Source organism: Macaca fascicularis, chromosome 7 (assembly GCF_037993035.2).
Source record: "Macaca fascicularis isolate 582-1 chromosome 7, T2T-MFA8v1.1".
NCBI classification, from domain to species: domain Eukaryota; kingdom Metazoa; phylum Chordata; class Mammalia; order Primates; family Cercopithecidae; genus Macaca; species Macaca fascicularis.
The window spans coordinates 41,704,993-41,726,783 of record NC_088381.1 but is presented as its reverse complement, the minus strand read 5'-3'; the positions used below and the strand labels follow the sequence as shown (position 1 = coordinate 41,726,783).

At 45.6% G+C, this 21,791-nt stretch overlaps 1 protein-coding gene across 1 annotated transcript; it reads left to right on the top strand.

Moving 5' to 3' along the window:
- The first annotated feature begins 2,988 nt into the window (after positions 1–2,988).
- Positions 2,989–20,605, top strand: PDCD7 (programmed cell death 7). Its single transcript, XM_045395603.3, has 5 exons — positions 2,989–3,894; positions 7,849–7,987; positions 17,109–17,345; positions 17,602–17,689; positions 19,427–20,605. Exons 1-5 carry the CDS (start codon positions 3,016–3,018, stop codon positions 19,548–19,550), a joined length of 1,467 nt encoding a protein of 488 aa, XP_045251538.2. The 5' UTR covers positions 2,989–3,015; the 3' UTR covers positions 19,551–20,605.
- The last annotated feature ends 1,186 nt before the right edge of the window (positions 20,606–21,791 follow it).

The window sequence follows — 21,791 nt, the reverse complement described above, 5'->3', positions numbered from 1 at the left end:
ATCGGGGTATCAGGACACTCCTAAGTATGGGTTTGTTTAGTAAACGTTATTAGCCTGTTCCCTTAACCATAAACATCTAGAGGCTAGGAATACCTAACTTCCTGGGAATGCAGCCAAGCAAGTCCCAGCTTCACTTTTCCTAGCCCTCACTCAAGATGGAGTCGCTCTGGTTCAAACACCTCTGACAATGACAATTTTGTACTACAGTTTTACAAGATGTCACCATTAGGGGAAACTGGGTAAAGGGTACACAGGATCTCCCTGTATCACTACTTCTCATATTCCATATGAATCTACAATTGTCTCAAAATAGTTTAATTTAAAAAATCTAATCATGTGGCACAGCCTTCTCTTTACCTCTTGTTTAAAACCAATTGCTTCCCATTGTTCATAAGATATGAGACCCCAGACATTAGGACTTCACTTCCACAGGATCACCAGACTCCTCTCAGAGTTCCATAACTGGCACTTTTTTTTTTTTTTGGACACAAGGTCTCACTGTGTCACCCAGAGTGCAGTGGTGTGATCTCAGCTCACTGCAACCTCTACCACCTGGGTTCAAGCAGTTCTCCTGCCTCAGCCTCCCTAGTAGCTGGGATTACAGGCACGCACCACCATGCCTGGCTAATTTTTGTATTTTAGTAGAGACAGGGATTCACCATATTGCCCAGACTGGCCTTGAACTCCTAAGCTCAGGCAATCCACCCGCCTCGGCCTCCCAAAGTGCTGGGATTACAGGCCAAAACAGGCATTCTATCAGTCTTCCCGCTAGACATGGTCCTGTAACCTAAGGCAGGTCCAGTCCCCTGTAGCTTGCAAATTCAAATAATAAGCACGAGAGAGGCAAAAAGAAAGTGACTGGCCACAGGCACGGTGGCTCACGACTGTAATTCCAGCACTTCGGGAGGCCGAGGCGGGTGAATCATGAGGTCAGGTGATCAAGACCATCCTGGCTAACATGGTGAAACACCGTCTCTACTAAAAATACAAAAAAATTAGCCGGTCGTGGTGGTGGGTGCCTGTACTCCCAGTTACTCTGGAGGCTGAGGCAGGAGAATGGCATGAACCCGGGAGGCAGAGCTTGCAGTGGGCAGAGATCTCGTCACTGCACTCCAGTCTGGGCAACAGAGGGAGACTGTCTCAAACAAACGAAAATGTGACTGGCCAGGTGCAGTGGCTCATGCCTGTAATCCCAGCACTTTGGGAGGCCAAGGTGGATGGATCACCTGAGGTAAGGAGTTTAAGACCAGCCTAGCCAACGTTGTGAAACTCTGTCTCTACTAAAAATACAAAAATTAGCCAGGCATGGTGGTGTGCGCCTGTAATTCCAGCTACTTGGGAGGCTGAGGCAAGAGAACTACTTGAACCTGGCAGGCAGAGGTTGCAATGAGCTGAGATCGCGCCACTGCATTCCAGCCTGGATGACAAGAGCAAAGCTCCACCTCAAAAAAAAAAGACTATTCCAGAGCTTGGCTGAGGAGAAGCAGTACAGTCTCCTGCCTTAAGGAAACCGCTTCAGCTTTCTCAGCAGAAAGTGAAGGCTTAAAAGGGGACTTAGGGCCAGGCGCAGTGGCTCACACCTGTAACCCCAGCACTTTGGGGGGCCGAGGTGGGCAGATCACCTGAGGCCAGGCGTTCGAGACCAGCCTGGCCAACACTGCGAAGCCCCATCTCTACTAAAAATACAAAACCACTAAAAATACAAAAATTAGTCGGGAGTGGCAGCGGGGGCCTGTAATCCCAGCAACTAGGGAGGCTGAGGCACCAAGAATAACTTGAAGTCATGATGCAGTGGTTGAAGATCGCATCATTGCACTCCAGCCTGGGTGGCAGAGGGACTCTGTCTCAAAAAAAGAGGGTGGGGGGGCGCAGGACTTGGTTGACCTGGATGGCATGTAAGGGGGTTGGCGGGGGGGGGTGGGAGGGGAAACCAAGGAGGTGCTAGGACTATGGGACTTGCTCCTATGTATCCATTGGTGATCTGGTTGGCGCTATGGAGGCTGGGGCGAAGGCAGGGGTGGGGGGGGAGGGGGACAGAGCTAGGTTGTAAATTGACAATTGTCCCCAGGCAATCCCCTGGTATGGGAAAGTTCCAGAGGTGCCTGGTTTAAGCTTCAGTCCTTGGAACTAATAAGCAAACACATTAGATAAGCTTACAGTGTAGAGAGTTGTGGTGCAGAGAAGGTGAAGGTTAATTGGATTCCTTTTTTTTTTTTTTTTGAGACAGGTGTCACTCTGTCGCCCAGGGTGGAGTGCAGTGGCGCTATCGTGGCTCATTGCAGTCTTTACCTCCCAGGGCTCAGGTGATCCTCCCACCTCTGCCTCCCCAGTGGCTGGGACTACAGGCGCACGCTACCATGCCCGGCTACTTTTTAATATTTTTAGTAGAGCCAGGGTTTCACTATGTTGCCCAGACTGGTCTCAAACTCCAGTTCTCAAGCGATCCTGCCTGCCTTGGCCTCCCAAAGTGCTGGGATTACAGGCGTGAGCCACAGCGCCCACCCTATAATTGCATTCCTAAAGAGCTAAGTCGGAGGTGGGGGGAAACGAGAAAGGTAAAAATAGTTCATTTTTCTAAGAAAAATCTACTATCTACTATGGCCTTTGCACATGTTCCCATCTGCACTGTGCTTCCCTCTCTTTTTCTATTTAACTATTTATCTTCCAGATCTCAGCTGCAGCTGCAGTTCCTCAGGATAACCTCCAACTTCTCGAAGATACTCACCATGATTGATTAGTATGTTATACTAGGCAGGTAGTTCCATGAAGAGAAGATCTGTATCTCTCAGTCTCAGTGTATGCGCAGCGGGTAGCTCTGCACCTACGATCCTCAGTAAGAACAGTATTTATGAACTGAACGACCGAATGTTTAACCACTGCCCACTTACGCAAGAAGCCTTCCGGAGGGACAAGTCTACAGACGCCGCGCGTCGCAACAACGTCACTTCCGCCGGAAGGTTCTCATGAGGAACCACTCAGATTCCTGTCACTTCTCAAAGCATCTCCGTCGAAGACATGGCTCTGCCACCCTTTTTCAGCCAGGGTCGCCCAGGCCCACCGCCCCCGCAGCCGCCGCCTCCTGCTCCTTTCGGCTGTCCGCCACCGCCGCTGCCCTCCCCGGCTTTCCCGCCTCCTCTCCCCCAGCGGCCCGGCCCTTTTCCGGGGACCTCCGCCCCCTTCCTTCAGCCTCCGCTGGCTCTGCAGCCCCGAGCCTCCGCGGAAGCCTCCCGCGGCGGCGGCGGCGGCGGCGGCGCTGGCGCCTTCTACCCGGTGCCACCACCGCCGCTGCCTCCTCCGCCGCCCCAGTGCCGGCCCTTCCCGGGGACCGACGCCGGCGAGCGACCGCGGCCGCCGCCTCCCGGCCCGGGGCCGCCTTGGAGCTCGCGCTGGCCTGAGGCGCCGCCGCCGCCGGCCGACGTGCTCGGGGATGCGGCCCTCCAGCGCCTGCGCGACCGGCAGTGGCTGGAGGCGGTGTTCGGGACCCCGCGGCGGGCTGGCTGTCCGGTTCCCCAGCGCACGCACCCTGGGCCCAGCCTTGGCGAAGTGCGAGCGCGATTGCGCGGGGCTCTGCGCCTGGTGCGACGGCTGCGCGGCCTGAGCCAGGCCCTGCGCGAGGCCGAAGCCGACGGCGCGGCCTGGGCCTTGTTGTATTCCCAGGTGGGGCCGCTGCGCGCGGAACTGGCCGAGCGGCTACAGCCGTTGACCCAGGCTGCCTATGTGGGCGAGGCGCGGAGGAGGCTGGAGAGGGTCCGGCGCCGCCGGCTGCGGCTTCGCGAGAGGGCCCGGGAACGCGAGGCCGAGCGGGAGGCAGAGGCCGCGCGGGCAGTGGAACGCGAGCAGGAGATTGACCGCTGGAGGGTGAAGTGTGTGCAGGAGGTGGAGGAGAAGAAGCGGGTGAGAGCAGGGGCCGCGCATGGGGGTGGGAGTGGTGGTGGTTGGAACCTGGAGCACCAGGAGGCTTTAAACTTCCATTTCCCAGGGCTAAGGCTCTGTCCTTACGCGCAAAATGAAGCGACAGCTAACCTTCCCACCTCATACCACCATGTTAATTTTGTGTTAATGATGTACACAAAAGTTCAGGTGCACTGTAAAGTCCTGTAAACACAAAGTATAGGATTACACAGTGGCATTGCACGAATGACGGGTCTCCTCTATCCTGCTCCAACATTGTCCACTTACTTTCAAAACCAGTAAGTGTGTAGTTCCTTGTGTCTTGTGCTGCCCTAGGTGATTTTAAGAACACAAAATATAGGCCGGGCGCGGTGGCCCACGCCTGTAATCCCAGCACTTTGGGAGGCTGAGGCGGGTGGATCACGAGGTCAGGAGTTCAAGGCCAGCCTGGCCAAGATGGTGAAACCCCGTCTCTACTAAAAATATAAAAATTAGCCATGCCTGGTAGCGGGCGCCTGAAATCCCAGCTACTCGGGAGGCCGAGACAGGAGAATCGCTTGAACTCGGGAGGTGGAGATTGCAGTAAGCTGAGATCACACCACTGCACTCCAGCCTGGGCGACAGAGCAAGACTGTCTCAAAAAAAATAAATAAAAAGAGAGCTTTGGGACCCTACCTCAAGGAATATATATATACTCTAATTAGCTGATGGGGCAATAGTGATTCCCCGAGGATTCCTTTTTTACAAGTTTCAAACCATGTATCCCCAGGTTCAGCAATAGTGTTTCGGAGCATTTACTATATATACTAGGAGCTGTGCTAAGGTCGTTACATATACCAGATCTTGAATCTTTGTAACAGCCTTGAGAAGTAGGAAGTATTATGCTAATTTTACAGGTTAGGAAGTTGAGGCATAGAGAGGTTAACTTGCCAACGGTCACACAACCAGTTTGTGGCAGTTTCCCATATTTGATCCCAAGTTGTCTAATTCCAAAGCGTGTTGATCTCAGCCTCTTTAGGGCCAGGGTAAAACTGAAAATTGTTCAGATAGTTCTCTAAGGCATTTTCTTTTTTTAAATTTTTTCTTTTTTTATTTTTTTGAGACGGAGTTTTGCTCTTGTTGCCCAGGCTGGAGTGCAATGGCACAATCTAGGCTAACCACAACCTCCACCTCCCGTGTTCAAGCGATTCTCCTGCTTCAGCCTCCTGAGTAGCTAGACTTACAGGCATGCGCCACTACACCCCAGCTAATTGTATATTTTTAGTAGAGACAGGGTTTCTCCATGTTGGTCAGACTGGTCTTGAACTCCTGACCTCAGGTGATCCACCTGCCTCTGCCTCCCAGAGTGCTGGGATTATAGGCATGAGCCACTACACCCGGCAGTCTAAGGCATTTTCATTACCTTTGAGTGCCTCTGGGTTTCCCTTCCCTCCTCCTCATTATTTCTATTATTATTACATTGTAATACATAATGAAATAATTATACAACTCACCATATTGTAGAAACAGTGGGAGCCCTGAGCTTGTTTCCTGCGACTAGACAGTCACATCTGGGAGTGATAGGAGACAGTGACAGATCATCAGGCTTTAGATTCTCCATAAGGAGCCCACAAGCTAGATCCCTCCCATGCGCAGTTCACTTTTTTGTGCTGCTCTGAGCATCTAATGCTCCCGTTGCTGATCTGACAGGCGGAGCTCAGGCGGTAATACAAGCAATGGGGAAGTGGCTGTAAATAGAGATGAAACTTCACTTGCTCACCTGCCTCATCTTTTGCTGTGTGATCTGGTTCCTAACAGGCCATGGACTGGTTTCCATCCTTGACCTGGGGTTTGTTGACCCCTGGCTTAGAGATCTGTGGGAGATCATGTCAGTATAGCGTGGCGTGTGTTAGGAATTCAACTGTAGGTGCTGTAAAAGCCCAAGAAAGGACATCTAATTTACTGAGGGAATGCTTCCCAAATGATGTAATGACACTAAGCTGAGTCTTTTTTTTTTTTTTTTTTTTTTTTGAGACGGAGTCTCACTCTGTCACCCAGGCTGGAGTGCAGTGGCTGGATCTCAGCTCACTGCAAGCTCCGCCTCCCGGGTTCAAGTGATTCTCCTGCGTCAGCCTCCCGAGTAGCTGGGACAACAGGCGCCCACCACCTCGCCCGGCTAGTTTTTTGTATTTTTTAGTAGAGACGGGGTTTCACTGTGTTAGCCAGGATGGTCTCGATCTCCTGACCTTGTGATCCGCCCGTCTCGGCCTCCCAAAGTCCTGGGATTACAGGCTTGAGCCACCGCACCCGACCTCTTTTTTTTTTTTTGAGACAGAGTCTCGCACTGTTGCCCGGACTGGAGTGCAGTAGTGTGGTCTCGGCTTACTGCAATCTCCGCCTCCCAGGTTCAAGTGATTATCCTGCCTCAGCCTCCTGAGTAGCTGGGATTACCGGCGCACACCCACCACTCCTGGCTATAAGCTGAGTCTTAAAGGAAAAATCAACCAGGTGAAGGTAATAGATGCAGTTCCAGGGAAACAGAGTAATCCAAACAGAGAAGTGAAACAGCTTGGTGTTGGCTGTAGTGGTGGAATTACAGGCACTTATTTGACAGATGGGGGAGAGCACTTTAGTCAGGAGGATTCTCTCCATCACCCACAGTGGGGATTTTTTATTTTATTTATTTTATTTTTTTAAAGAGACAGGGTTAGGGCCGGGCACGGTGGCTCACGCCTGTAATCCCAGCACTTTGGGAGGCCAAGGTGGATGGATCACCTGAGGTCAGGAGTTAGAGACGAGCTGGCCAACATGGTGAAACCCTGTCTATACTAAAAATACAAAAAATTAGCCAGGTATGGTGGCGGGTGCCTGTAATCCTAGCTACTTGGGAGGCTGAGGCAGGGAATCGCTTGAACCCAGGAGGCAGAGGTTGCAGTGAGCCGAGATCGCGCCATTACACTCCAACCTGGACGACAGACAGACTCCATCTCAAAAAAAAAAAAAAAAAAAAAAGGGTTGGGGGCGGGTGCAGTGGCTCACGCCTATAATCCTAGCATTTTGGGAGGCTGAGGCAGGCAGATTACTTGAGCCCAGGAGTTCCAGACCAGCCTAGGCAAAATGGAGAAACCTCGTCTCTACAAAAAACAACAATTAACTGGGCATGGTGATGCTGTAATGACACTATTGCACTCCAGCCTGGGCAACAGAATGAGACCCTGTCTCAAAAAAAATACAAAGTTTCACTCTGTTGCCCAGGCTGGAGTGCAGTAGGTTTGTCATAGCCTGTAGCTTTGAACTCCTGGTCTCAAAGTGATCCTCTCGCCTTAGCCTCCTGAGTAGGAATAGCTAGGGACACAAGTTATTATGCCCAGCTTCCATGATGAGGATGTTGGAGACAGAGTCTTAATGAGGAGTGGCTTGAGGAACTGGGGTTGTTTAGTCTGTGTGTGAACTAAGTCAAGAGTAGGATAGCAATCTTTGATATTTGAAAAGCTGTCACGTGGAAGAGATTCCTAGGACTTCAGAGCAGTGGAGCACAAACATAGGTTGTCACTAAGAGACCTTTGTAGAGGTCTCAGCCTTTCCAGCCACATTCCTTATCCTCCCTGGGAATCTGAATCTTCAAGTCTAGGGAGTCTGCATTTTTAACAAGAGTCTAAGCTTAACAAGGTAAGTTGGACACCTGCTCCCTGCACTGCACTTTGAGAAACACTGAGGAAGAAACAAAACCAGTGCTATGTGGAAGATACAGAGAGGAGAGGTTCCTCTTTAAGATGAAGGTTGTACCGTCAGTGGAGGGGGATAACCTCTTAGCTAGAGAGGAGTTGTGCAAGGCCTAGGAAATTGGGATGTAGATTCAGTAGAGTCTCTCTTAACCTGGAAACTGTCTGATCCTTTAAAATCTAACCACTGGGCAGCTATTCTCTGCTCTAAGTTTGTTCCTAATACGAGGTCTCATGGGCTTTGTTTCTCCTCCAGGAGCAGGAACTCAAAGCAGCCGCTGATGGCGTACTATCTGAAGTGAGGAAAAAACAAGCAGATACCAAAAGAATGGTGGACATTCTTCGGGCTTTGGAGAAATTGAGGAAATTGAGGAAAGAGGCTGCAGCAAGGAAAGGTAACTGTGACTTTGCATTTTTTTCCTTGTTCCCTTCCCCTTCTTTAGTGCCTCCCACCCCAAATATTATTGAGGGAAAAATACTTGAAACTTCATGATTTTCACCTTGTAGGGTAGCTGGGAACTTCTGAAGGAGGAAGCCTCAGAAGATGTTTAGCCTTTGGTAGCCCAGGTTGAAAAGAGAGGCAAGTGTGGGAACCCACTGCACTGTCTTCCTGTTGACTTATCATTCCTACCCCGGGCATTTCTGGCCACACTCTTCCTAGTGGGCTTGTCATGGCTAGTCAACTTTGCCTTGTGCCAAAGTGAAAGCTTTTCACCCTTACTGGGTGCTCCAGAAAGTGTTGAAAACTTGGCATGCTTCTTCAGATACATTTTAAATCTGAATTATTTCTAGTTGAAGAGGTATGAATGATTGGACAGGGCAGGGATTGCAGACTGTGTGGATTTCCCCACCTTCCCTGCATGTAACTGGTCTCTTCTTGCCTCTGGAGGAAGCACCAGACACTATAGCCAGGCAGTTCAAGCTTCTCCACAGAAATTTGTTCCAATCGTGCTGGCTTTCTAGAAGTTACCCAGTTGTGCTTTCCATTTGCCTGTCTGGATCTTAGCTGTTGTCATTCTGTTCATCTGGAGGGCCCTCAGTCCCATCTTCGCCATTTTAGGATCTCACTATTCAAAACCAAATACACGTGCAGCATCCTTCATCCTTCCCTGATCTGGACTGAAGTAACCTCCGGTTGCTTCTCACTTGCACCTGCTTTGGACCACATGCTGATTTATTTAGTAGATTGTAGGCCTTTGGTATTCACCAGAGGTATTTGAGAGTGTACAAATTAGCAAATGCCACTCTAACAAATGATTTCCCCTGTGTTGTTTAAAATATAAATGAAAACTGGGATTCTTTTAGACCCTTAAGAAAGTTGTGTTGGAATATGACCATTTTGTATTCACTCAGGCTCATTTGCCAGCTAAGTGATTGGCTTCTGCATACCAGCCTTTAGAGTGGCTAATTCACATCCAGACCTCCATTGTTTGGAAACAGATGTCTCCATTGTGGTACTCTCAGGGCGCTTGTAAATCAGAGGGAAGTTAGCATCTGCTTTGTCTGCTCATCTCTCTTTTTCACCAGAAAGCAAAACCTGAGAGCTATTTAATATTCCCTCACCTCCCATCCTCTATGAGGTGAGTGCTCAGTAAACTTCTGCCAAGTAATTTACCAGCATTTCCCAATATTAATCTTCCTCAGTTTGGTCCAAAAGCAGGAGGACATTTTAGGAAAAGCATGATCTATAGAAACAAACAGACTTTGTGGCTTTAACTGACTTGAGTGTAAAATGATTTGGTAAGCAGCAGCTGGTTGCATGCGTACTGAAAATGAGCAGCTGACTTCTCTCTTCAAGATGTGTGCACCTCCAACTAAGTGCTAAATGATGAGACTGGATGTTTAAGCAGGACCACGTTGTAAATTGTCTTATGGGCCATGCTAGAGTTCTCATTCACACTTAAAGCTGTGGGGAACCACTGAAAGTTTTTAAGTGAAATGATGGCAAAGATCAGTGCCAGTAGAGCAGAGAAAGTTTTGGAGCGTCCAGGAGAGAGAGAGAAGGGCAGAGAGACTGGTAAGGCTATTCGGCACGGATAGTATGGAAGCATAAGCTGAGCGACGTCAGCGTAGGAGAATTGAGAGATAGTGAATAATTCCAATAATTCATAATTATTAGTGAATAATTCTCAAGTCAAAGAATTGAGAGATAATGAATAAAGGTATACGTGTATATACCCATGTACGTATAAATAAATAACTTAGGGAACTCAGAGTATAGGAACTAAAGGGAAAAGAAATGACTTCCAGGTTCTAGCCTCACCTACTGAATAAGTGAAGATAGCTTTTTTTTTTCCTTTTTTTTTTTTTAAAAGACAGGGTCTTGCACTGTCACCTAGGCTGAAGTGCAGTGATGCAATCGTAATTCACTACAGCCTTATACTCCCAGGCGCAAGCAATCCTCCCTCCTCAGCCTCCTGAGTAGTAGGGACTACAGGTGCACACCACCACACCTGGCTAATTTTTAAATTTTTTGTAGAGATAGGGTTTCGCCATGTTGCCCAAGCTGGTCTCGAACTCCTGGGCTCAAGCAATTCTCCCACTTGGCCTCCCAAAGTTGTAGATTACAGGTGTGAGCCACTGTGCCTGACCGATACCATTCTAATGAAGAAGGAAAACAAAGGAGGAGGAACAGGTTTGGGGTTGACAAGTTTAGTTGGGGACCTGTTGAGTTTGAGGTGTGTGTGGTACATCCTGGATAAGAGTTCATTAGCATGTAGCCATGAGTCAAAATGACCTTAAGGAGATTGTACAGCATGAGATGAGGGCCAAAAAGACAAAATCATAAGAAATGTCAAAATCAAGGTAGAAGATGAGGAGAGCAAAAAAGAGACTAAGAGAGGTCAGAGAGATGGGAGGAAAAGATAGGCTCCCTGCTTCCTTCTGGAAAGTGGCAAGTGCTTAGAGAGATTGTGTAGTCTTGGTGATATGGTTCGGCTGTGTCCCCACCCAAATCTCATCTTGAATTGTAGCTCCCATAATTCCCACATGTTGTGGGAGGGACCTGGTGTTAGGTAATTGAATCATGGGGACAGGTCACATGCTGTTCCTGTGATCATAAGTCTCATGAGATCTGATGGATTTATAAAGGAGAGTTCCCTTGCACACGCCCTCTTTGCCTGTCACCATGTAAGATACGACTTTGCTCCTCCTTCACCTTCTGCCATGGTTGTGAAGCCTCCCCAGCCATGTGGAACTGTGAGTGAATTAAACCTCTTTTATAAATTACCCAGTTTCAAGTATATCTTTATTGGCAGCGTGAGAATGGACTAATACACTTGGCAGGTTACTTGAACTTCTCTGAACCTTGGTTTCCTCATCTGCAAAAAGGGAGTAGTAATGATATTACCTACCCATGGGGTGTTGTGAGGATTAAATTAATAAATATGTGTAAGGTACTTAAAACAGTCCTGGCACATAGTAAATGCTATATACGTGTTTCATATTATTATTGTTTTTATTATCAAGAAATAAGAAACATCCATGGGAATTAGTATCCAACTGGTCATTCGTGACCTATGCTAGGGGCATTTCAGTGGAGTGATGGGGGTAGAAGCCAGACTACAATAGGTTAGAGAATGAATATGATACAAGAAAAGCAAACAGAGAATTAAACTTATTAAAATATAGCCTGTGAAGAAAAGGAAAGAGCAAGATCAGTATCTGGCATATGTGTGGTAGTGGTGATGGTGAGGGGTGTTGTGTGTCTTCGGGTCATGGGGAAAACTTAAGCATTTTAAAAACTACTGAGAGGAGTAAGTAGAAGGGGAAGGGTCAGAGAGAAGCAGGAAGAATAGTTGATGGCTCAAGGCTCTATGGAAGGTAGGATGATTCGCATCCCAGGTGGAGGGATTAACTTAAGTGAAGAAGGAACCATCTTACACAAGCATGAAAATGAAGGAGATGAAGATGGGTAGTGATGCAGATGAGTGCAAGCAGGGACAGATTTGAGGGATTTCCTGCCTGCTGGCTTTTCTCTGGGTAAATGGTTTGCTGAGCGCCAGTAGAGAAGTGGGGCTTTAGGAGAGCATTAAAGGTTTGAAATAACTGCTGTGAAGAATGGGTGACAGCTAACCAGAGACTTGTGGAAGATGGTTGCAGGGGGTGCTGTGGGTCCAGCTGACATATATTGGCAATGGATCACACAATCAAATGACCTCTTCCAGTAGTACTGTAGCTGGCGGGTGAGCACAGAGCATGGGGTTGTTGGGGTTTTGCTTTGTGGGATGACCATGAGTTTTGTGGCAAAGGAGTAGCAGAAGGATAGAATCTGATACATCAGGTCTGGAGGTTTTGATGAAGCTGCCAAATGGGTCTCTGGGGAGAAGGAACTAAAAGTACTATAAGGGAGAAAGTTGTAGTGGGAGAAGAGAATAATCAAGTTTAAGACTGAAGAAGCAAAAAGTTTTTTCTGATAATGCCAAGGTCCAAAGACTGAACAAGACTGCAAGCATGTGACTAAAGGGGAATAGAGGCAAAGGCATTCGTGTCTAGGAGCTGCAGGACTAGGAGGGCAGTGAGTGGTAGAAGTGGAGGGAACCTAGAAGGTTCCAGGAGGAAGACTGTGTGAGGAGCGCTATTCCTTTTTCTTTTTCTTTCTTTCTTTCTTTCTTTTTTTTTTTTTTTTTGAGACGGAGTTTCACTCTTGTTGCCCCGGTTGGAGTGCAGTGGTGGAATCTCGGCTCACTGCAACCTCCACCCCCCGGGTTCAAGCAATTCTCCTGCCTCAGTCTCCGGAGTAGCTGAGATTACAGGCATGTGCCACCACACCCAGCTAATTTTTGTATTTTTTTTAGTAGAGATGGGGTTTCACCGTGTTGGTCAGGCTGGTCTTGAACTCCTGACCTCAGGTAATCCACCCACCTTGGCCTCCCAAAGTGCTGGGATTACAGGTGTGAGCCACCACTCCCTGCCCAGGAGTGCCGTTTCTGAGGGAACATGTGACGTTGACCAGGGAGTGATCAATGAGGGGCCGAGAGAGATGTGAGTTAGTGGCCCGGGCTTAGCAGCCCACATCTCTTCATGAGGTCTTTAGGCTAATATAGGATGATGGAGTATCTGTGTATTTGGCCATACACAGATTTTAGTAGTTGCAACAGAGACTGTGTGGCTTACAGAATCTAAAGTATTTACTGCCTGTAAAGGTAAAGAAATGAAACAAAACCATTAGATTATTGCAAAACAGAGTGACAGTTTAAATTTGTCAGCGTGTAAGAATTTTGTGTATACTTGAAAAACATTCGCCTGGCAACTTAGAAGATAAATTTGAGTTGTAGTGTTTCTGTAGTTGAGAATGAGTGAATGGAAACCTGTTGAAGCAAAGCAGTTAGGAGAAAATCATCTAGAGAAATGTTAGCCTTGAGAGCGAGTTCCACAACCACTTAGCTGTAGTGGTTGAAGGAGGAAAGAATGCTACCTCCAAATTACAACTTTACAAGAAACAGAACTACTAACCTTGAGAAACCATTATTTTATGCCATTTATCAGCCCAAACTGAAGATTTAGTGCTCAAAGCTGGCACTATTGTATAACACAAGTTGCAGCATAAATTGTTAAAACCCTGTTGAAGGGCCAGGCATGGTGGCTCTTGCCTGTAATCCCAGCACTTTGGGAGGCCGAGGCGGGAGGATCATGAGGTCAAGAGATCGAGACTATCCTGGCCAACATGGTGAAACCCTGTGTCTACTAAAAATACAAAAATTAGTTGGGCATGGTGGCACATGCCTGTAATCCCAGCTACTTGGGAGGCTGAGGCAGAATCACTTGAACCCAGGAGTCAGAGGTTGCCGTGAGGCGAGATCACGCCACTGCACTCCGGTCTGGTGACAGAGCGAGACTCCGTCTCAAAACAAAACAAAAAAACCTTGTTGAAAATCATTCATTCGTTGAAGAAGTCTCAATTATCTTCTCTGTGTCAATTGTTAGGTAACTGAAAAAATGTGTAGCTTTTTTTTTTTTTTTTTTTTTTTTTGAGACGGAGTCTCGCTCTGTCGCCCAGGCTGGAGTGCAGTGGCCGGATCTCGGCTCACTGCAAGCTCCGCCTTCCGGGTTCACGCCATTCTCCTGCCTCAGCCTCCCGAGTAGCTGGGACTACAGGCACCCGCCACCTCGCCCAGCTACTTTTTTTGTACTTTTTAGTAGAGACGGGGTTTCACCGTGTTCGCCAGGATGGTCTCGATCTCCTGACCTTGTGATCCGCCCGTCTCGGCCTCCCAAAGTGCTGGGATTACAGGCTTGAGCCACCGCGCCCGGCCAAAATGTGTAGCTTTTTTAGGAAGCAGTTTAGAACACATTTTGTTAGTCTTGAAAGTAAGTATTCACAAACATTTCCACTCTTGAGAATTTTTCTTTTCTTTTTTTTTTTTTTGAGATGGAGTTTTGGTCTTGTTGCCCAGGCTGGAATGCCGTGGCATGATCTCGGCTCACTGCAACCTCTGACTCCTGGTTTCAAGCAATTCTCCTGTCTCAACCTCCTGAATAGCTGGGATTACAGGCACCCGCCACCACGCCTGGCTAATTTTTGTATTTTTAGTAGAGACAGTGTTTCACCATGTTGGCCAGGCTCGTCTCAAACTCCTGACCTCGTGATCCACCCGGCTCTGCCTCCCAAAGTGTTGGGATTACAGGCATGAGCCACCATGCCCGGCCAAGGATTTTTCTTAGAGAAATCCATAGAAAGGAAAATGACGAGTTGATGGGTGCAGCACACCAACATGGCACAAGTATACATATGTAACAAACCTGCACGTTATGCACATGTACCCTACAACTTAAAGTATAATAATAATAAATAAATTAAAAAAAAAAAAAAAAGAGAAATCCATAGAAAGGAAAAAAGTAACATGCCCAAGAATATGCATTGTATCACTATGGAACAGGACATTTGGAATAACTTTTAGGTGTCCAGGAGTAGGGAACTTGATAAGTATATTCTAGTGCATTGATTTGATGAAATAGGATACAGCCATTAAATAATTACGAAGATTGGAGAAGAATGTACAGAATCAACAGGGAGAAGTGGAAATTACATATATATAACGTAGAACTATATGAAGTTGCTAATACATGGACAAAAAGACCTGAAGAGAACATGGGAAAGTATAAAATGGTTGATTATGGTAATGGGATTAGGGTATTTTTTTTTCTTTCTTGTATCTGGTATTCTTTTTTTTTTTTTTTTTTTTTTGGAGATAAGAGTCTCGCTCTATCACCCAGGCCAGAGTGCAGTGGCATGTTCTTGGCTCACTGCAGCCTCCACCTCCTGGTTTCAGGCGATACTTCTGGCTTAGCCTCCTGAGTAGCTGGAACTACAGGCATACACCACCATGCCTGGCTAATTTTTTTGTATTTTTAGTGGATATGGGGTTTCACCATGTTGGTCAGGCTGGTCTCGAACTCCTGAGCTCAGGCAATCCGCTTGCCTCAGTCTCCCAAAGTGCTAGGTTTACAGGTATGAGCCACCACACCTGGCCCTGTATCTGGTATTGCTAAACTGCATGGGTAATGTATTTTCCTTTAAAATCTTCAAGGACTGACAGGATAGATCACACCCACATCACCCTACATTGATTCACCTAGCAGCTTTTGTATTGTAGGGAAATTATGGTAGTGAGTGCAGAATTGCAGTCCACTCAAGTATTCATTAAGTTAAAATCTTTTTTTCTTATGAAACTTTATGAAAAATTTCTCACATGTACAAAAATAGAATACATACTCATCATCATCTATACCATTGTCACACCAAAAAAATTAGCAATAATTCTTTGATATCACCTAATAACCAGACTATTTTCCCAGCTGTGGCTTTAGATACGTTGGCTATACTGTTAGCTGATCTCATAGTTAAATCAGGATAATAACCATCCCAGTTTTACTGGGACATGGGGCTTCCAGTGCTACATGCGGGCAAACCAAAACAGTTGGTCAGCCTACTGTCAGCAGCAGACTGCAAGGTCAGTGTGGATGGTTAAGTGTATCTTCCTCCTTATCAAAGTGTGCACTCCCAAAATTCACACTCAGAGTGATGCTGAGGGAATTTCACAAACAATGAAGTTAAGACAAGTTCCTCCCTTTAGTGAGCTCACTGTTTCAAGTGGAGGATTAAGACTATCAGAAATAAACAAAGTGGAGGCCAGGTATGGTGGCTCATGCCTTTAATCCTAGCACTTTGGGAGGCCGAGGCGGCCGGATCACCTGAGGTCGGGAGTTTGAGACCAGCCTGACCAACATGGAGAAACCCTGTCTCTACTAAAAATACAAAAATTAACTAGGTGTGGTGGCACATGCCTGTAATCCCAGCTACTCGGGAGGCTGAGGCAGGAGAATTGTTTGAACCCAGGAGGCGGAGGTTGCGGTGAGCTGAGATGCGCCATTGCACTCCAGTCTGGGCAACAAGAGTGAAACTCAGTCTCAAAAAAAAAAAAGGAAAAGAAATAAAATCAGAGATTAAGTGGTGTGATCCAGAGGGAGGAGTTGAGAAAGTCAGGGTAGGGTCAGAGTAATTGAATACTCAAAAACATCAAATTGAGCCTTAAAGATTGGATTTCCAAATTTTAATCGATACATACTGTAGGTAGGACTTTGAACCTGCTCATTATAGCACAGATTTTGTGATAAGAAAAAGTGTGTAAAAGGCCATTTGGGCTGGATGCAGTGGCTCACTTTGGGAAGCCAAGCTGGTAGATTGCTTGCGGCCAGGAGTTGGAGATTAGCCTGGGCAACATAGCAAGACCTCATACAAAACTTTTTTTTTTTTTTTTGGGAGATAAAGTCTCATTCTGTCACCCAGGTTGGAGTGCAGTGGTGCAATCTCTGCTCACTGCAAGCTCCACCTCCTTCTGTGTTCACACCATTCTCCTGCCTCAGCCTCCCGAGTAGCTGGGACTGCAGGTACCCGCCACCATGCCCGGCTAATTTTTTGTATTTTTAGTAGAGACAGGGTTTCATCGTGTTAGCCAGGATGGTCTCGATCTCCTGACCTTGTGAGACCTCATACAAAAACTTTACAAATTAGTAGGTAGGGCCAGGCACCAGTGGCTCATGCCTGTAATCCCAGCACTGTGGGAGGCCAAGGCAGGAGGATTGCTTGACCAGGAGTTTAAGACCAGCTTGAGAAACATAGGGAGACCCTGTCTCTACAAAGATAAAAATAAATTGGCTAGATGTGGTGGCACATGCCTGTAGTCCCAGCTACTTGGGAGGCTGAGGTGGGAAGATCTCTTGGTCCCAGGAGGTCGAGGCTGCAGTGAGTCGTGATCATGCTACTGCACTCCAGCCTGGGCAACAGAGTGAGACCGTGTCTCAAAAAAAAAAAGAAAAAAGAAAAAGCCATGCATGGTGGTGCACACCTGTAGTTGTAGCTACTTGGGAAGCCAAGGTGGGAGGATTGCTTGAGCCCAGGAGTTTGAAGTTGCAGTGAGCTATGATCACACCACTTGTACTCCAGCCTAGGTGATAGAGTGAGGCCTGGTCTCAATAAATAAATAAATAAAATGCCAGTTTGTTCTTTCTGCCCAGGGGTTTGTCCTCCAGCCTCAGCAGATGAGACTTTTGAGCACCATCTTCAGCGACTGAGAAAACTCATTAAAAAGCGCTCTGAACTATATGAAGCTGAAGAGAGAGCCCTCAGAGTTATGCTGGAAGGAGAACAAGAGGAAGAGAGGAAAAGAGAATTAGAAAAGAAACAAAGAAAAGAAAAAGAGAAAATTTTACTTCAGAAACGTGAAATTGAGTCCAAGTTGTTTGGGGATCCAGGTATGTTGCTCTATAACCAGTGGAGAAAATGAAAATACTAGATTGACAGCTCTTCTTATCATGGGTGAACTCAAGCTAAGAGGTAGTAGGCAGCAAATGACACCTTCCAGATTTGCAGTTCTATGTCATAGAACTCATGGATACAGATAAACACATTTGCTCATTCTGTCATAATCATAGGCTCAGTCACCTTGCCTTGAGAAATACATTGTGGATATCAAGCATGATAACATGGTATTGTGCTTTTCTCTTTCAGACGAGTTCCCACTTGCTCACCTCTTGGAGCCTTTCCGACAATATTACCTCCAAGCTGAGCACTCCCTACCAGCGCTCATCCAGATCAGGTCAGAGGGGCAGGCTCTCCATGTTGTCTTTCCCTTAGGTAGCAAGAAGCACTTGAAGAAGTGCTTACATTGTTTAGGTTTATTACTGTCTTTTTTTTAAGTTCCATAGGGAACTTAAAAAAAATTATGGGTTTATAATGTTTCCATATTCAAGGATGCTGCATACATGTTGTTTAGTCCTCATTAATCCTTGAGAAGTTGATGTCCCTATTTTTATAGGTGAAGAAACAAACTCAGGTTGTGACTTGCTGTATTATCTCATGTTATAGATATTATAGCTGTTACATTGATTTAAAGCATTGGTTTCCCTTTCCAAATTATCTTCGGGTGCTAACCAGACCCAGGAAAAAGAAACCCTCCACTATGTACTTGCCTGTGGAGACGGTTTAAGACCCATGCTGACTTCTGAGCTCTTACAGGTCAAAGCCCAGAAACTTGGGAACAAGGAGGCACATCTGAATCTGCAGTTCTTAAGGAGCTAGGCAGAGTTTTCAGCTCTCTGGGTCTCCCTTTCCTCACCTATAAAATGAAGACAGTGGACTAGACTGTGGACTTCAAACTTGAGCAGAAGCACTCTTCCAAAATGCAGTCTTTGAGGAAACACTATGTAAGATAAATGGAATGAATGGGTTCCCGAGGCAGTATAAATCTGTTGTTGCCTAGAAGCACTTTGTTGTTTCTAGACTCCCATAAACATTTGCTTGGGGCCTAGGGGTTTTCAAAGTGTGATTTGAAAATCACTGAACTAAGTGATCTCAGATGTCCCTTCTAAAACCTCAGCTGTTTGTGATTCTCATGAAAGAATGCTCTTTAGCATATCAAGTTTATGTTCTAGGAAAAGTTTATTTTTTGCTAATATACAAGTTTTAGCTTTTAAACATAAGTACAGTTGATTCTCATTTTTCATGACAGCTATATTCTCTAAAGTCACTGCAAACACTGATTTCAGAATACTGAACATCACTCCTAACGGAAACACAGGGTTAGGTAGATTCCTGGGAGCCTCTGGTCACAATGTTTTTGTCAGCTGGTGAATACCTTGTTGTATGTGTGTTTGTGTTAAAGACACCTTATTTAATATATGTTGTTGATTTACTAACATTGAACTCACGACTAATAGTACTCTACCTCATGCCTAAATGAAGCTTACCTAACACACTTTCTCCACAAAGCACATCACAGCCTTCTTGCCGTTAGGAACACTACACTTAGGGCCATTTTAAACAGTAAAGTCGTCAGTAAAAAGCACAAAAATATGGAAAATGTGGCACTAAATAGAGAAAAGAACCCATTTATATTAATAGTATGTGCTGAAAACAAGAAGGCAGACTAAGTATTGCCTTCTTTGATCTCAGCTGGGAACAGTTCATTTTCATAACTCAGATTTTTTTGCCACTCTGTGTGTCTACGAGAATCCATGAAAGAGCTACAAGTGATGATTTGGGGGCTGCAAATAAATTTTAGTTAGTAGGCACATATGCAAATACAGAATCTGTAAATAATGAGGATTGACTTTATTATTAGGTTATCCATAAGGCTATAAGTTCTTCAGAGTTTTTTCTCCTTTTATGTATACATTTAAGAAATGTAGTCATTTTCTTGATTCCTAGAAATCAAGTTCTGTAATAGGTTAGTATATCAGTCATTTGAAAGCTAAGTCTTAGAATATGTAGTTGCTGAACATCTTATTTGAAATAAAACAGAAATAAATAGTTGTTCTATAATGTTCTTATTAAGGCATGATTGGGATCAGTACCTGGTGCCATCCGATCATCCCAAAGGCAACTTCGTTCCCCAAGGATGGGTCCTTCCCCCGCTCCCCAGCAACGACATCTGGGCAACTGCTGTTAAGCTGCATTAGTAAGGATGCTCCAGGAGTGTGGTCCAGCCAACGCTCTTTCCAGCTCTAAATATTAGCGATGGTGCCATCTTTTGCTGTAGACTAAACTGCAACTTCTGAATTCCATGTGGCATTCCCCTACCCTGAAGTTACGCTTTCCTTCTGTGCTCTGTGCTGGCCAGAGGTGCCTCTTAAATCAGATTAATGTGGTTCTTCAAGAAAGGACTTAGGTGAACTGAGGTTTTTACCACAGGCAGTGAATGACCTGGGTTCACCAAATTTGCCTCTGTTTTGAGGGGCTTGGTCCAGAGTGACTAATTTACTCTAACTTCCTTGTGTGTTGAAGGGTAAGTACACTCAAACACTGAATACAGGTGTGCAATGGGTAGATTTCACAGCCCTTCCACTAATAGTGAGTGTGAAGGCAAGCTTGATGCAAAACCTCCTGACCTTTCCTACCTGAAGAGCCCTTTGACTTCTAGGAAGAAAGGTCAAAAACATGTTACTTCTAGGAAGAAAGGTCAAAAACATGTTATCTTCAGTTTTGTTAATCCCAGTTTTGGTGCAGCTTGGGAGGCTGCTAATTAGGAAGATGGCAGTGACTGTAGGCTGGGTTGCCAGAAAATATGGTGGCCTAGTCTTATTATTTCCGGTGGGGTACTTAGAAAACCTGAAGAATACCCAAATTGGATTGTGTTTTAATGGACAATGGCTGTATTTTTTCCTTGTTAGAAGGATCCTAATGAAAGCACCTGTTATTTTTAAGTTTCTAAGGGTCTAGTTGTTCAGAATCCCCAAGGATATTTCCTTAACCTCACCCAGTCACATTGTAGGAGCCAGTGTAGCTGTGGAATTATCTTAGGAACTCAAGCTTCTAAAACTAGCCATGTAGTCAAATCTGGGGGAAAAGCAAATACAAATAATAAAATATATTTTTTATATTCATTAATAAATGCTGTTGTGCTTGGAGATGATCACTCATATAACGTGTCATTTTTTTGGTTCTGTTTTGATTTAGTTTTTGCCAATTATTTTGTTATATTTCCAAAAAACTAAATAAAAATCATTTTATTTTTTAGTTTGTGCCTTTGCTGCCAATTTGTTGCCTTCCAAATCACTTAGCACACACTTTCACATTGATGAAACGTGTTTTCATTCAAAAATTCAAATTTATTAAGCAGGCATTTGTTACAGGAATGTGAATCTTAAACGTCAAACTTTATCTGTAAAATCCACGTCTGGATTGGTAAAGATACCGTCAATTTTGGAAATAATGTTAGTGTACTGTAGTTGGAAGCTTTTGGGTGCGAGATACTAATGCCTTTGTCCCTTTTCTGTTGTTTAATTTGCATTAATTTATACATTATATAGACTTAACAGATAGGGAATGAGAGCCACATGTCTCCAAAATTTATGTCTACGTTTATAAATCCTAAAATCTGATATGATTACCCTCGTAGAACTCCACAATCCTGTGTGCCTTTTTGTTAGATATCTCCACCATTTGCTCTCTGATGAGATGCAGGAAGGGTAGAAATAAGGTGAATTGTACAATGTGTGTTTGGTGTCTGGACAGCCTTGCCACTAAGACATCTGCTGTGAGGACAGGGAATGTGCTACAAGGACTCAGGAAAACTCAGGCAGCAGAACCCAAGAAGGTGGCATTTAGCCACAGATGGAGAAAAAAAAAGTCCCTTTTCCTTTTGGCCCTTGCAAGGTTTTAATAGAGTGAGCAGGCCGGGTGTGGTGACTCACACCTGTAATCCCAGCACTTTGGGAGGCCGAGGCAGGTGGATCACCTGAGGTCGGGAGTTGAAGACCTGCCTGGCCAACATGGTGAAATCCCATCTCTACTAAAAATACAAAAATTAGCCAGGTATGATGGCAGGCGCCTGTAATCCCAGCTACTTGGGAGGCTGAGGCAGGAAAACCACTTGAAGCCAGGAGGCGGAGGTTGCAGTGAGCCGAGATCACACCATTGTACTCCAGCCTGGGCAACAGAGCGAGACTCTGTCTCAAAACAAAATTTTTTTTAAAAAGTTGTTTGGTATTTATTTGTAAGATTTTCCTGGTTTATTACCTGTGTAGTGGTGGTGGCAGCAGTCACTGGTTGTTTCAGGTTTAGAGAGACTCATGGTAGTGTCTTTAATGAACTGTACTTCCAAGAATATGAGCAGTGTTACTGTAATCTTATCCCACAGTCTTTTTTTTTTTTTTTTTTTTACTTGGGAAAATTTCAAATACATTAAAAAATAAAGAGAA

Bases quoted from the DNA above. Each gene is read 5' to 3' on its own strand.
- PDCD7 (XM_045395603.3), top strand. From the start codon at position 3,016: ATGGCTCTGCCACCCTTTTTCAGCCAGGGTCGCCCAGGCCCACCGCCC. The intron at 17,346-17,601 runs GTATGTTGCTCT...TTTCTCTTTCAG, and splicing joins CAAGTTGTTTGGGGATCCAG to ACGAGTTCCCACTTGCTCAC. The intron at 17,690-19,426 runs GTCAGAGGGGCA...GTTCTTATTAAG, and splicing joins CCAGCGCTCATCCAGATCAG to GCATGATTGGGATCAGTACC.